At 38.6% G+C, this 14,587-nt stretch overlaps 1 protein-coding gene and 6 non-coding genes across 13 annotated transcripts; 3 read left to right on the forward strand and 4 right to left on the reverse strand.

Annotated features, from left to right (window-relative positions):
• Positions 1-35: 35 nt before the first annotated feature.
• On the reverse strand, positions 36-9,198 carry kin-20 (Casein kinase I isoform delta; the record flags this gene model as incomplete). 7 transcript variants are annotated; one of them, NM_001381166.1, is made up of 7 exons in its annotated part: positions 36-1,160; positions 2,094-2,182; positions 2,517-2,557; positions 2,661-2,976; positions 3,762-3,885; positions 3,944-4,386; positions 4,586-5,173. In NM_001381166.1, the coding sequence occupies 5 exons, from the start codon at positions 5,124-5,126 to the stop codon at positions 2,539-2,541; spliced, it is 1,443 nt and encodes a 480-aa protein (NP_001367127.1). In that variant the 3' UTR covers positions 36-1,160; positions 2,094-2,182; positions 2,517-2,538. The 7 variants fall into 7 exon arrangements, with proteins under 7 accessions (NP_001367127.1, NP_001359567.1, NP_001024669.1 ...); NM_001373595.3 differs by lacking the exon at positions 4,586-5,173 and adding an exon at positions 9,134-9,198 and having other exon boundaries at positions 508-1,160; NM_001373594.3 differs by lacking the exon at positions 2,517-2,557 and having other exon boundaries at positions 42-1,160; positions 4,586-5,223.
• On the forward strand, positions 5,646-5,758 carry F46F2.10. Its single transcript, NR_072704.1, has one exon. It is a non-coding gene; the product is annotated as an Unclassified non-coding RNA F46F2.10 (non-coding RNA).
• F46F2.12 lies at positions 6,924-6,984 on the forward strand. The gene has a single exon (NR_072705.1). It is a non-coding gene; the product is annotated as an Unclassified non-coding RNA F46F2.12 (non-coding RNA).
• F46F2.9 lies at positions 8,422-8,497 on the reverse strand. Its single transcript, NR_072706.1, has one exon. It is a non-coding gene; the product is annotated as an Unclassified non-coding RNA F46F2.9 (non-coding RNA).
• Positions 9,199-10,772: 1,574 nt separating the features above from the next.
• On the reverse strand, positions 10,773-10,893 carry C02D4.5. Its single transcript, NR_072707.1, has one exon. It is a non-coding gene; the product is annotated as an Unclassified non-coding RNA C02D4.5 (non-coding RNA).
• A 9-nt stretch (positions 10,894-10,902) lies between these two features.
• Positions 10,903-10,982, forward strand: C02D4.15. The gene has a single exon (NR_072708.1). It is a non-coding gene; the product is annotated as an Unclassified non-coding RNA C02D4.15 (non-coding RNA).
• Positions 10,903-10,982, reverse strand: C02D4.16. Its single transcript, NR_072709.1, has one exon. It is a non-coding gene; the product is annotated as an Unclassified non-coding RNA C02D4.16 (non-coding RNA).
• Positions 10,983-14,587: the final 3,605 nt, after the last annotated feature.

The following is a 14,587-nucleotide window of genomic DNA, read 5'->3' on the forward strand; positions in this document are numbered from 1 at the left end:
GTGTAGTGTGCTCTCATACATTTGCTCAACATATAAAATGCTTGCTTGAAAAAAATTGTTTTTTTTTTTGAAATCATTTGAACAACAAAAAAATAGAAGGATAAGGAATTAAAGAAAATGACAAAACATACATTTTACCAGTCTGCAAAAATAAAAGGTGAACTTTTGTGAGAAGAAAGGAATTGGGACGGGGCGAGGGGGGATTGAGGGGATCAAGTTTGATACAGTAGGTCTCTTCACCCGCAGAAGCGACGTTTGAGAATTAAAAAAACACCATATTAATCAATAATTTTCAAAAAAAGTGTAAAAAGGAAAAAGTAAAATTAAAAAGGACACATTTACGACACACGGCATTGCCAAGAATTGGTTTTTTTTTTTGGAAACGTTCTGCGCAAAAAGGAATGATTGAGGGGGGAAAATTAGAAAAAAGTGGTAGTTACATTACTGTTTCCTAAATCACAATATAATGAGGTAAGTTATATATATATATATATATATTATATGTATATATATATATATTCTTTTAATTGCGACAGATTGAGTGAGAGTGAGAGAGAGAGAGAGGTTGAGGGGAGCGAGTGAGAGAAAAAAAGAAACAGTGAGAAAGGTAAGAGAGATAGTCCGAAAAGGATGAAGGCAGTTTTTTATTCAAAATCCTATGATCTAGTATATTGTATTCATAATATGAAAAGAAGTAAACGATGAATTGGAAAAATTAGAAAAAAAGTTCAAAAAACCCAAACTCGTAAGAGAAAGAGACGATTGTTAAGCTGGAACAATTAAGAAGACAAAAAAAAGTCAAAAAAGTAAAAATATACATCCGAAAAAACTGAGACAAAGATCAATGACAGAGCGAGGAAAATGAACAGAGAGAAATGGAAGAAAACGTTGCAAGTGAAATACTAGAAACAGGTTGTTGTTGTTGTTGTTGTTTTTAAGAAAACAACAAAAAAACACAGAGGAAAAAAAGAGACAGGAAGGAGGAGAAAAGGAAGAGGCAAATGAAACATGAATAGTATCACAAAACGGGGGTAAGAAATGAGATATTAAAGAGGAAATGGAGCACAAACTTGAAAAGGAGATGATACAATTAATGTCGACGTTGATTTGGTACCGCTTGCTGGAAATTGTTCCGAGCCTCCAGACTTTCGTTGTAGAATCTGCAAAATTGAAATTCTGGAATCAAAGTTGCTCGAGTACGGTGAGTGCAGGGAATTTGAAAATTGTAATTTAAATTTTTAAAAAATAACAATTTGAATTTTCCAATTACGAGATTTTCAACAAAGGAAAACACAGGGAAAACAAAAAAAAAACTAAATTTTCGTGAAAAATTGAGGCATTTTTTTCAAAACAGATAAGTACATTACTCGTTGGGGAATATTAAGTGAACTTTTCAAAGTTTTGGGTTGAAAATGTTGCAAAAGTGAAGTAACACCATTGGGAGAATTGTTAAAAACCACTTCTATGGTGCCAAAAAAAACCAAATATCGTAGTAAAACTTTTCGGAAAATTTTTTGAAAAATATTTATTGACAGTCAAAAAGTGGCAATTCGTAAGTTTTTCCACTTTTAAAATTTCCAAAACTAGAGCACTGTCGCATTCTTGAATCCCTACAATTCACAAGTAATAATTTAGGCCATAAAATTCGGAGCAAAAATTTTTTTCTGATCCGCCGTTTTCAAAAAAGCGGCAAGACCTGGGGCAAATGCCACTTTGGAACTGTCAATAAAAGAATTTTCAATATCCTTTTTTGAAACGTTTTACTATGATATTTGGCAATTTTGGCATTGTATTATAGGAGTGGTTTTTTATCAATTTCTGCTCCCATTTTCTTACTGGCGCTTTTCCACCTTTAAAACGAAAAAGTGTACGTGTTCAAAAATATTCCAAAAAACCAAGATATGGGCGGAGCTTTATATAGGAAAAAATTTGAAGATATTTTTTTTGCTGTATGCAAGACTAATTTGTTTTTAGTTACTAGAGATATTTTTCGATTTTTTCAAAATTAAAAAAAAGTCAAAAATCCAAATTAGTGATTGGTTAAAACGGGTGCAAATTGGAAACGTGCGGTGGTGGTGGTGCTCAACTCTTACCTCTGGCAGTTCAAATCTATTCTTAGGATAGTATGTTTTTATTTGGATTTTCAGACACACAATGCGATCAGTTTCAGTTGCGACGAAATCTGTAAAAACACAAAGCGTGTCAGTAGTTTTGTATTATTTGGTGAATGTAGAAAAATGAAAGCAAAGTACACCGCTAGTTTACCGGTTATTCGTTCAAAAGCATTATCATCTAGCCACTACATACTATTTGTTTCACTCGTCGGTTTAGCAACATCACAGTGACGAGACACCAACGGAAATAAGCTATAGTTTATGAAAAAATGATGAAATCAAAATTCTAAGCAAGAAAGAAAACAGCTTGAAATATTAAAATTAAAATAGCAGAAAGAAGAAGTACAAAACAACAAAGAAAAATACACACACACACATCACAACAGAACGTGTGTGAGAAACCTTTTTTTGAGGGGAATTTGAGTTAAAATGGCAAGTCAAATCTGGAAAAATTAGGGGATTGCCTTCGTTTTCTTCTCCATTTTCTATATTTTTTTGTTTCAAAATCTTTGCAAATCAATAGAAAAATCAATAGGAAACACTCACTTGTATGTATTCCAGTCAAACACGTAGTCATAGCAAAACTGTTGCCGATGGAATAACGTGCGGAACAAATTTCTCAAATAACCATAATCAGGCTGCTCTTCAAATCCAAGACTACGGCAATAGTTGAGGTACTGGGCAAACGCCTCGGGGTAGCCAGCGCACAGGTCGTCAACTCGCGTCGAAATCTTCTTCTCTGATATCAGCTCATACTTTTGCCGCTTTGTGACAGCTTTTAGTCCCTGCCACGGGAGAGTTCCACGATTAAAGTACATAAACACGTAGCCAAGAGACTCAATGTCGTCTCTTCGTGATTGTTCTGAAAAAAAAACAAATTGATTCAAAGTTGTATGAATGCACGTGGTGTCAGCGTGCCCCATTTTGGTTTGATCTACGTAGATCTTCGGAAAATGCGGGAGAAGAGACGCAGGCTTCTCAACTGATTTCTCATGGTTAAGAGCCTGCTGACGTCACATTTTTTGGGCAAAAAATTCCCCCATTTTTAGTAGATCAAACCGTAATGGGACAACCTAACCCCACGTGTGAATGGGCGAATAATGGATTATTCTTTGGGTTGGAAGAAATGGTTATCAAATTTTCAAAAAAAAATTATAGGATCATGATTTTTACTGTTACTGTAAAAATATTGCGTTTCATTTTTAAAGGTGGAGCAGCGCTAGAGGGGATTTTTGCTAAATAAACTTATAATGTTCCAAAACGACCGAATATCATAACAAAACACTTCAAAAAATTTTAGATTTTTTTTAAATTTTCTGGTCAAAGTTTTGGCAAATTGCCAAAGTTTTTGAAACACACATAAGCTTTTGAGGAAATTCAAAGAAATGTCGCAATAATTACAACAAATTTAAATTATAAAAAATGTAGGAAAATGTGTTTTTGGTCGACTTTCAAAATTATGAGTGGTAAAAACTAAGTATTTGTCACTTTTTGACTGTAAATAAAAAATTTTCAAATTTTTTTTTGAAAAGTTTTATTTTGTTATTCGCTCATTTCGGCTCCATAGGAGTAGTTTTTAACACTTTCCCCACTGGTGCTACTCCACCTTTGAAGTGCTTCACTGTTAATGCAACTTCAAAAACATACCAATTCCTCGATGAGTATTTATACTGGCGTATCTTGCAGTTCCAGTTAGATTCTTATTTTCCCGATATGCGATATGTTGATGTTTGCTATCACGATAGCGTTTCGCTAGTCCAAAATCAATAATCTGCAAAAAAAGGCACAACATAGTAGGCTGGCTAATCCCTCACAAAAGAAAAACTTACATAGACCAGATTTCCTCGCTTTCCAAGACCCATCAAAAAGTTATCCGGCTTAATATCGCGATGAATGTAATCTCGGCAATGAATAAATTCCACACGAGACAACATTTGATCGGCAAGCAGCAGGACGGTTTTCAGCGAGAATTTTCGTTGGCAAAAGTTGAACAGATCCTCGAGTGAAGGGCCTAGTAACTCCATCACCATAACGTTGTAGTCACCTTCCTGCCCGCACCACCGAATCTCTGGAATTCCAATGCCTCCGAGCATTATGCGGTAGAGCCGTGATTCAATGTGCAGCTGAGGGTGTTTGGATTTGACACATTCCAGCTTCACCGCCACTTCTTCATTTGTTTGAATATTTTGACCCAAGTAGATGTCACCGAACGAGCCGCTTCCGATTTTGCGACCGAGGCGGAAACGATTGCCGACACGAAGTTCCATCTCCGCTGAAAATTTGAATATATATTATTCACAATTCATAAATCTGGTATTGTGAATTTTGCACTTTAGATTTCAAATCGCTCTGACATTGACGTAAAGCGCATTTTACTACCTGACTACTGGCGCGATTAAAATCAAGTTTTTTTTTGTTCGAAAAGCCTTTCACTTTTCATGACCTTTTGCCAAGCCACCCCGCTTATTCACCTTTCTTGTGCACTAATGGCTGCGGAACTGGAGGTATCTGCTGTGTCGCCAAAAAATGTGATAATAGCGTTGGATCAAGCGTTAAAGCCAACGACACAAATTGTGCATGAGAAGATGCTAGCTGTGCCTGAGCCAACGCTGCTATTGTATTCGGGTCTATGGGCGGCCAATTGAATCCAGACTGTTGTGTGAACATTGTGGGGTCTATTTGGGGTTGAGTTGGATGTGGTATTTGAGAAGGTTGAGCTTGTTGTAATAGAGGAGGTTGTTGGTGTTGCTGTATAGGTGGAGGTATGACTGGAAAATTATGGAGCAGCCGTGGCTGATGGTGTTCTCCGTGTGCTTGCGCCATCAACAGAGGGTGCCTATTCATTTCCTCTGGCCCGCTGCCAGATGGTAATAATAGGGCCTCTGGGCCACCGATCACCGCCGTTTCACCGGGATTATGACTGTTCGTGGCTGGTTCGGTGGTGTCCATCGGTGTGCTCGTGTTGTTGTGCCAGGTTGCTGCAGCGGCGGCATCATTTGACATTGTCGCCATACACCTCTCTGCACAATCGGGACAGACACCCTCCAGCTAAAACGTGGCAAAAATCAGAGAGTCGAGTTTGGTTAGAAATACGCCAAAACGAAGAGTCAAATGAAGCAATCAGAAAAAAAAATTTGGCAAAGATAGGAGGAGAGGAAAAGTGTCACGTGAGAGAAACACGAGCCACAAAATAGAATACTGATAAGTCTGAGCCAAAGATTGAAAACAGTTGAAATTGAAAACAGAGAAAGTACTTGCACTAAAAGTCTACGTAAACCCCTCATTGAAGTTCCCCCTAACAAGGAACGGAACGAACGCAAACAGTGAAAAAAAAGTGAAAGAGATAAAGTTTTTCTTGTTGGTGTCTCTTTTTTTGTTGCTTCTCTATCTCACTTTTTAATGCGTTGAAAAACTAGATTTTCGTGCCAAGTGCGCAAATGGCCTCACACACAGGGACAGGGACAGTCACCATACACACACACGCACACACACATACACACACAAAAGTGCTTTGTTCTTACATCTGACGTGTGCAATCTAACCTTGCGGCAAAAAAAAATGGAAAGTGGGAGGGGAACGACAGAAGAAAACGTGTTTTCAGGCGTTTTTCTGTCACCTCGCGCTGCTTCTGCGCTCGCTCCCTTTTCCTCTATCTCACGCGCGTCCTCTTTTTGGCAAATCAGTTCGAAATGACTTCTGGGCGAGCGAACGAGAGAGATATCATGTTGGATGGTGAAGCGCAGAGGTGCAGAAAATCGACCTTTGTGATGATCCGAAATAGTACGCAAAAGAGAAGGGGGGAAAACCAAGAATAAGAGGAAAGGTGGAGAAGGGGGGGGGGGGGGAGAAACAAACATCACGTTACTGACTGGGCAAATAAATGCGAAAATTGATCTTTAGGTAAATTGTGGAACAGGTACAAATGGGTTGTGTTCCCAATGATGAGGGTACGCAAAAGTTCAAAAATCAAAAGTTTGAATGAAACATTTCAAGGATATGAATTTAACAAAAAAATTATTGATTAGGCAAAAATTAAAATTTCTTATGCACTTCTTATGCTGCGTATAAACATTTTATATCAGAAATGTCTCAAATGTTTACATAATTTTTTTATGTTTTAGATCAGAAAACTTAACAGGCGTTTGTAAGGTACCTTTGAAACCTCGAAAAAAGGCGAAAAACTTAAAGCATTCATTTTTTTTTCAAATTTTCGCTATAAAAACTCTAAAAACACTATATAGAAAAACAAAAAAAATCCCTAGTTAGTCAAGTCAGGTTCGAAGAAACAACGAGGGAAAGCGAAAAACCGACGGGGAGGGAATAGAAACGAAAGTGCAATCGTACAAGAAACAGTTTGGAAAGTGAAAGATGAAGAGATGGAGAAGAAGAAAAGCAATGGATGCGGAAACGAGGGCGAAACAGAAAGGAAAGGATGCTGCTGCTGCTGGGGACTGCTGCGGCGGCAGTGCGTCGCCTTCACGTAGTCTTTCTGCGTTGTATACAGAACAACGTAGCGATGGATCAAAAAGACGGAGAGAGAGAGATATGGAAAGAGAGATGGACGGATAGAAAGCGTATTAGACAGCGCGGCGAAGGCGAAGCTTGCGGGGTGGCGGTAGGAATAAGAGGGGAGAGATCGAAAGCGCGCCTGCCGACGCGACGCGTAGCAGCGCCCTAACCGTGCGGCTGCGGCGCGTTGCAGGCCAGACAGAAACAGCCCTTTCTTCTCCCCCCCCACATTTTCTGTGTGCTTCTCTGAATTCTCCTCGCTCTCACCTTTTTCACTTTCCATTTCGCTCTAACAGCGCTCACACACTCACACACACACACACACACACACACACACACACACACACACACACAAATACAACGTGGGAGAGAGAGACCAGACTGTGGTGATAGTGGGAGAAGGGGAGGGCCAGACAGGAGGAGGAGGGGTGGAAGGATAAAAGTGAGGACATTGGGACGAGCGCTCGCCGCGCGCGCGCCCGCCCGCCTTGTGGAAAGAAAAACCGGTCTAGCGCCCTTGCGAAAGGGTGCTTTTGCTGCTACTGCTGCTGCTGCTGCTGCTACGGTGTATGTGGAAAGATAGATTGGGGGACGGGGACGGCCACCCTGCGCGGAAAAACTCTCATTTGAAAATGAGAGTGTGTAGAACGAATGGGAAAATCAAGGACACATGGGGGAGCTGCTGCACCACGACCGCCGGCGCCGCGTCGGCCGCCGACATGACAAAAAAAAACTCCGAGCAAAAGTGCATCTGCCGCTTTCCTTCCCCCTCCAGCAACTCCCAACACTATCATAGTCAAATAGGCAGGGCGACGTGAAAGACGATAGCAGATGGGTGGTGGGATGAATTGCACGGAATACAGGCGAAACAGTTGTGGGTGCGACGATATCGAAAAGGTTGTTCAAATACACGCACGCGCACGCTCGCACTGCATGTCCTAGACAACCAGATAGGCCGATTGGGAGGCGGAGGGCGCTGTGCTGAAATATATATATATATATGGATATATATAAATTTTTTCTGTGCGCGCCCACCGGCACTCGTACTATAGTGCATGTACGTCTATTTAAAAGTGCACATTCGAAGCGGAAAGTACAAAAGAGTATTTTGTTTTTCAGCTGCTCTGGCAAGGCACACTTTCCGGCACTTTCAGAAAGTACGTCTAGTCGCACTGATCTCATCATATCAGTTGTGCTTTTTTGTAGGGTGGGGAGAGGGGGTAAGCAAGAAAAAAAAGATTGATAAAATTCCACATCGGCAAAGATAAGAGAAAATTAAATGTACAATAAAATGTTCAAGGCGGTTGCGAAATTTTCAATCAATGCAATCCAGGTGAAAAAAACAAACTTAGTTTGCTGAAATACATTCGGACCACCAAAGCCAAAATTTCTTTAAACTCTCGTAAGACGTATCACAAAAACCAGCATAGTCCAAAAACAAAGGTCTCACAGCGAAAAATCTCAATCACAGAAAAAAGTGAAAGATAAAACAAATCGTGAGGAAATACGATGCTATTGTTTAATGCATATTTCTTATTACGCTTGAAACTTTAAAAGAAACAAAAGAAAATATGTAAAGCAGAAGGAAAAGATGAAGAAAACGAGGAAGAAAAATGGAGAAAGAAAAGAAAAGAGAAAAGAATGGAATCGAAGAAGATGACAACAAATAAGACGGAGAATGCAAAGAAGACATTTGCACTTTTCTCTATTTCTCTTCACTCTTTCCCTCCCGTCTCCAAACCTTCACGCTTTCTCCTCTCTCACTCTCTCTCTCTCTCTCTACATTCCCTTTTCGGTATAAACGGGTTATAGACAAGGGCGCGCACCCGCCATCTGGTACAAATTTCGCTCTTTTCGATTTTCAATTGTTCCTCTCCTCGATCGCTCTAAGCCTCTCTTGACTAGTGTTTAATAAAAATTTAACGTGATAGAAACAAGAAAAAACCGTTCTTGTTTCTGGTACGGGTTGGCACGACAATACCGTCAAACAAAGGTATTTCTTCATCGAGAAGATTAATAATCATAGAATTAGAATCAGACTCAACAAAAAAAGTTATCATTTACAATGTACAATAAATTCGCAGATAAGGCAGAAATCTTTGGTTCAACTTTATAACAAAGAACTGATAGAGACAAAGCAACACGTGTATACACCTAAAAGTGCACGGTACACATTTTTTTATCCGCGATTTCAACGGATAGATAGGAATTTAGATTACGTGCACTTTTTTGTGGAAAGCGAGGGAGATCAAAAAAGGGCATGAGAAAGGGAAAGTCAACTGAGAAATTGAAAATATACAGAAGAAATGAAGCGAATTAATTGGGGGCGGGGGATTACCAAATATGATACGATAGCAATGCTTCGGCCAACAATAATATTATCATAATGCCTAGTTTTAATTAGAAAATATATACACAATTTTTTGTTTTCCAATTAGGCCTATAGCTTTATTATATTCCCTACAGAAACCCAGACACCATATTTGTTCAAAACTAACAAAAACACTCACATAGCCCTTTCCCCGGAACAAACAACATATAACTGTAGTCGTTTGCCAGTTTGCGTATCAGTGACAAATACTAGAAATACTTAGAAGCTGAGGAGCTGAAGAGGTGGAGGAGGGGGGTGGTGATACAAACAGTGATCTACAACACACACAGTCTCGCGCCCACCACCACCACTTTCTCGCTTTTTCCGGAATAGCGGGATTGATGAGAGTGAAAGAGAAGCGCGGGGGTTGGTAAGCGAAAAGGAGACAAGTTTCTATGACGGCGCTGACGCAACACGACACGCAACAGATTGCGCGCGCGCAGTGTGGTGCGGCAAAGCCCTCAAATTCACTCTTGGAGGTTGCGATGCTGGGGGGGGGGGGGGGGGTGTCTTTCACTTCTGTTGTGCTGCTTTCATGATGCTTCTACGTGCGTGGTGATGGAGGTTAAGCGTCAGACAGAAAGATCAAGTGGTAAGGAGTGGTTTGGTGGGGGGAAGGAAAACGAGAAGCAGAAGAAGGACGAAATAAAGACTTCATTGTTGTACTTGTGTCTCGTTGTTCGTAGACAATAATTTGATACTTCTCTCTTTTTTCTGCATATTCTCGCGACAATTCACTTTCAGTTTCGATATCGTGCTGATTTTTCGTATGCATTTTTTTTGCATATATGGATTCTGTGATGTATGCTAGAGAACGATGAATCAGTCCAAATATTGAAACTGGGGTGAAATGATATTGGTGCACCTACATGTTAAAAAGCAGGCGCTAGTAAAAAATCCAAGAAAGAAAAGTAGATGAATCATCTAAAAACTGGTAATATTTGAATGTCGAATGCATCAAAAGTTTCAAGATCCCATTACATTACAGGCACAATGATAAAAATCGGCTCCACGAAGCTCCTCTCCCAAGGAAAACTTTCGCCACGTAGAAAAATCCGATCCATGAGCCAATTTATATTTTTACAGATCATCATATCACAAATGACGGAGAAAAAGCAATAATCGGTACCCCAACGAATATCAGGCCGCCGACATTTAACGGATTCTGCGCGCCACAGTCTTTCAACTCGCAGTGAGGCGTGGCGAGCTGTCCCGCCCGCTGGGAAGAAAATATAGTGGCGCGCGGAACTCGAGTGATGTCGGCGGCTGCTAATGGTTGGGGTCCAGATTTTCATCTTTTCTCCCTGATTTCCCGAAAAAAAGTGGGGCCTGTTTGGACGAATACGCCATGCAGTGTTGAGCTTTCAAGTCAATCCAAATTTTAAACATTAAACAAATTAATTTTACTACAGTTTTCCACTAAAAAATCGCAACTATTTGTAAATATTCAGCTGCAAAACTTAAAACTTAAAAGCCAGGCAGAGATTTTGAAAATCTACTAAGCAGCTGGAGAAGAAGCATCGTGGCTTGTATTACTAGGGGTTTTATCGTTTTCTATCGACCCCTTGTTAGTTAATCAGTTGTTCAATTTTTACCGTTTTCTTAAATTCAAAAAATTTACTCCTACATAGTCTATTCGCAACAGGTTTTTTTCTCATTTCAAAATTGCAGAAATTCGATCCTAGACACCACCCATACTGTTGATTTTTCGCTCTTTCCGTTTTTCTTGTCATGTATATTTCATTTTCATGCGCGGCTTTCAAGGTGCGAGCAAATATTCTCACAACACAGAAAAAGAAACACACACCGCTAACACGCACATCTCGAAGCTCTTTCTTTCTCTCCGACGCCGCTCTCATTTCGCAATCGTTCAATTGCCTAAATACAGGCATGTACACCTTTTGAGAGCAAATCTCTCTCTCTCTCTCTCTCTCTCTCTCTCTCTCTCTCTCTCTCTCTCTCTCTCTCTCTCTCTCTCTCTTTTTCCCCGTAGACGCACTCAACGCACACATCATTGTCGTTCACATTCTCCTCGCGCCATTTTTCCTGTACAAATACGCAACACAGCACAGCGAAAATCGAACTCTGTCGCCTTGTGTTTCACCTTGTTATTTGAAACATTTGAGAAGGGGATAAGAAGGATCATCGCAAATAGTAGTACCAGTGATCTCTGGTGCTCCAAGTGTTACAATAGAACAATTTTTGAAATACCTAACAGTAATGAAGTTTCAGCAATTGCTAGATCTTAAATGTTTTGAAACACGGGGAAATTTAAATTGTTATTATTTCGAATCAACTGTTTGCATGTATATTTTCACAGACTCTTGAAGCACAGCAGAATGCTGTTGAAATAATAAATTCATCAGAAAATCTCAAAACAGTAGGAGAAAGTTGGAACAATTCTACATATGAGCAATATATAATACATAGTCCAGTTGAAATATTAAAAGCCAAAAATGCAGATACACGTCTTCCCAAAGTCATTTTATAATCGTATTTGACATCTACCGTACCTCATTACAAAAGTTCTGCTCTACAAAATGTGTATTTTCACTCCAATTTCTATGCACTTACTGAATTGCATGGGCTGCGTCAGCACTGACGCCCTCTTTAAAACTACATTTTAAACATGGTGAGTGCTTTATTTCAGATTATTTTGGAAACTTCTACACTTTGACAAAGCCAATTTTATAGGATCTACAATTACGAGGGGTCTGGAAGATGACTCACAAAACAATATAGTTCATTGAAGAAACCGTTACTGATTAGAAACGGACGGGGGGAACGTAGCTAAATTTTGATGATGGGTACCGTCGTACCGTTTGCAGTATATATGTTTGATTTGATTCAATCGAATTTTACTTTTACAACACACTGTCATACCACCCGCCTTCTTTGCCACGTTACTTGTCGAACAGAAACGTAACAAGTGTTGTGTCGCACACGATCCAATTTTCGGGTCATGGCGAAACACTCCTTCTTATCGGAACGCAAAACTTGTTTGGAACATGCCAAAAATGACCAACCTTTCTTGAAGAAACCAGCGGTGCGGTGGCTGACGGTTGATGGATCCGAGAGGTGGCTAAAATTTGAAATATTGGAAAAAAAAATTGAAGATGTTTTGAGATTAGTGAAGAATACTTTTGAAAAGATCATTGGGAATACATAGTTTTTCGTTGTTTTCTAGAATCTCGCTAGAAAACTTATGATCATTGAATTTTAAATTTAATCATTGGTTTGTTCCTTGTGGTTCTTTGTTCCTTAACTAGAACTACTAAATGATCACTTCGTCGATCATTTTATATTAAATCGGAACTGTTTTTGGGAGAAGCAGAAAAAAAGTGATGTGAGAAAGAAACAGGAAAAAAGACTTGCAAGCTGAAAGGGACGTTTTATATTGTGCCGGGACACGAAAACCGAAACAAAACAAAACTGTAAACGATTTGTTGATAGATTTTTTTTCCTGTTTCTCTCTCAGATTTGTTTGAACTTTTAGTTTTCTTTTGATGAAAAAAAAATCAATAACTTACGTTGTTGTCAGATGGATGGTGAAGAAGGGGAAGCGTCGCAGCTGCCTACCTGAAAACCAATTTGAATATATTAATTATGAATATTAATCAGCTGTTTTTTTTTTTCGAACGAGAGTTAAAAATGTCAAAAAATATGTTTAAAACATTGAATTTCATAAAAGGTATTGAGAAATCGCAACACAAATCCAAGAAATGCCAAACCGCGCACACAGCTATTTGGTATCCGAGTAACGTGCAAGGACGACCGCTACGCAACCGCTGCGCAGCCGAGAGTACTCGAGAGAACGGGGAAGGGGTGTAGGAAGAGGAAAGATGAGACGAGACACAGGGTGAAAACGTCTCTAAAGCCAAACATTGCTGGCGATAACAACTGAGAACAGACCAAATAAAAATGAAGAACAGACAGTGCAGTTGAAATCAATCGAATGAAAGAAGGGGGAAAAATAACTAAAAATGTATATATGATGAACAAACAAAGTGTAATTTAGATCGGTGTGCGCATGTGTAAAGGTTGTCGATGACTGTATAAATATCATAATGGTTTATCGCGTGGTTTTACATTTTCTCCATTGATAGTTGGTTTGAATGAAGATGAGTCAGTTTTGAAGAGAATAAAAAAGAAACAGTCTTATAATTGATAGAAAATGAATGTTTGCGAGAAAAGCTGATTATAGTGAATAATGCTCTGTGAGCTTCGAGATCTAAGCTTTTAAGTGTGCATTGAAAGACTTCTTGGTAGAAGGTGTAATCATTGGTTTCATGATGTGATTCAAATGCTCGCAAAATATAAAAATTCCTGGAAATTTAATGACACGCATTATTTGTATTTACAACATAAAACTATGAACACACAAAAATTATGTTTTTACACGTGGTGTCATAGTGTCTTCTTTCGGCTTGATCTACGTAGATCTACAAAAAAATGCGGGGGAAGGGACGCAGAGTTCTTAACTGATTTAGCATGGTTAAGAACGTGCTGACGTCACATTTTTTTAGGAAAAAAATTCCCGCTTCTTTTATAGATCAAATCGTAATGGGACAGCCTGGCACCGCGTGTTTTTAATTAATCAAATGAAATCGGTTTTTTACATAATAATTTATAGTTCAGTTCAATAAACATATCTCATCAAAGCGCACGAGCACAAGGAGTTTGTTCGGCTTGAGCAAAAAAATTGATTAGAGATCGATAAAAACCGTGTTTCATTACTTTCTATCAAATAAATATTGAAAATACTACATTTCATCCAATTTTTCACTGTCAACTTTAACTTTCATTTGAAAATCACTGAAATGTAAAAAAAACGTACATACATACAATCTGTACCAACATTGGTAAAATTTAAATGACCAACCAAAATAAGGGACCAACCAAAATTTCACATCTTCTAAAAGTATATTTGTAGTTTTTTCCGTATTTTTGTAGGCGCCTCCGCATTTTATCTGATAATTTGTATTTCAACTCGGTAATGTTAAGTTTTTTTTTAATGATTAAAAAAATCCTTCCAGTAGGTTTTTTTTTTGAAAATCGAGTAGTTTTGTGGATAATTCACAGCTACTAAAAAAATAAATAGAATCATGATGCTTAGTAGAATAATAGATTGTGCAAATCTGATAAACTTATACAAAAAAAAGTTGAAATTGCTCGTACGAAAGTTGTGATTGAAACACTTTTTACGATTGATTTCATCAAATTTTTAATAAGAAGAGACATTTCACGTCATTTTTACCCATGATCATATCGAAATTTGTAAATTTACCAAAGGCGATGATACGAAATTGTGTAATGTTTCTCTAAAATAAGAATTCGTGCTTTTAAACATTTTCAGGTTAAAAAAAATAAATGAATAGTTTCAGTATAATTGTATCACATTTTGCAGTACAATCTAGTTGTGCTGAAACACGTGGTGCCAGAGTGTCTCATTTTGGATTGATCTGCGTTGATCTACAAAAAATGCGGGAGAAGAGACGGAGAGTCCTCAACTGATTTCGTATGGTTGAAAAACGTGTTGACGTCACATTTTTTAGGCAAAAATTTCCCGCATTTTTTGTAGATCAAACCATAA

The sequence above is a fragment of the Caenorhabditis elegans genome, chromosome X, assembly GCF_000002985.6.
Source record: "Caenorhabditis elegans chromosome X".
NCBI classification, from domain to species: domain Eukaryota; kingdom Metazoa; phylum Nematoda; class Chromadorea; order Rhabditida; family Rhabditidae; genus Caenorhabditis; species Caenorhabditis elegans.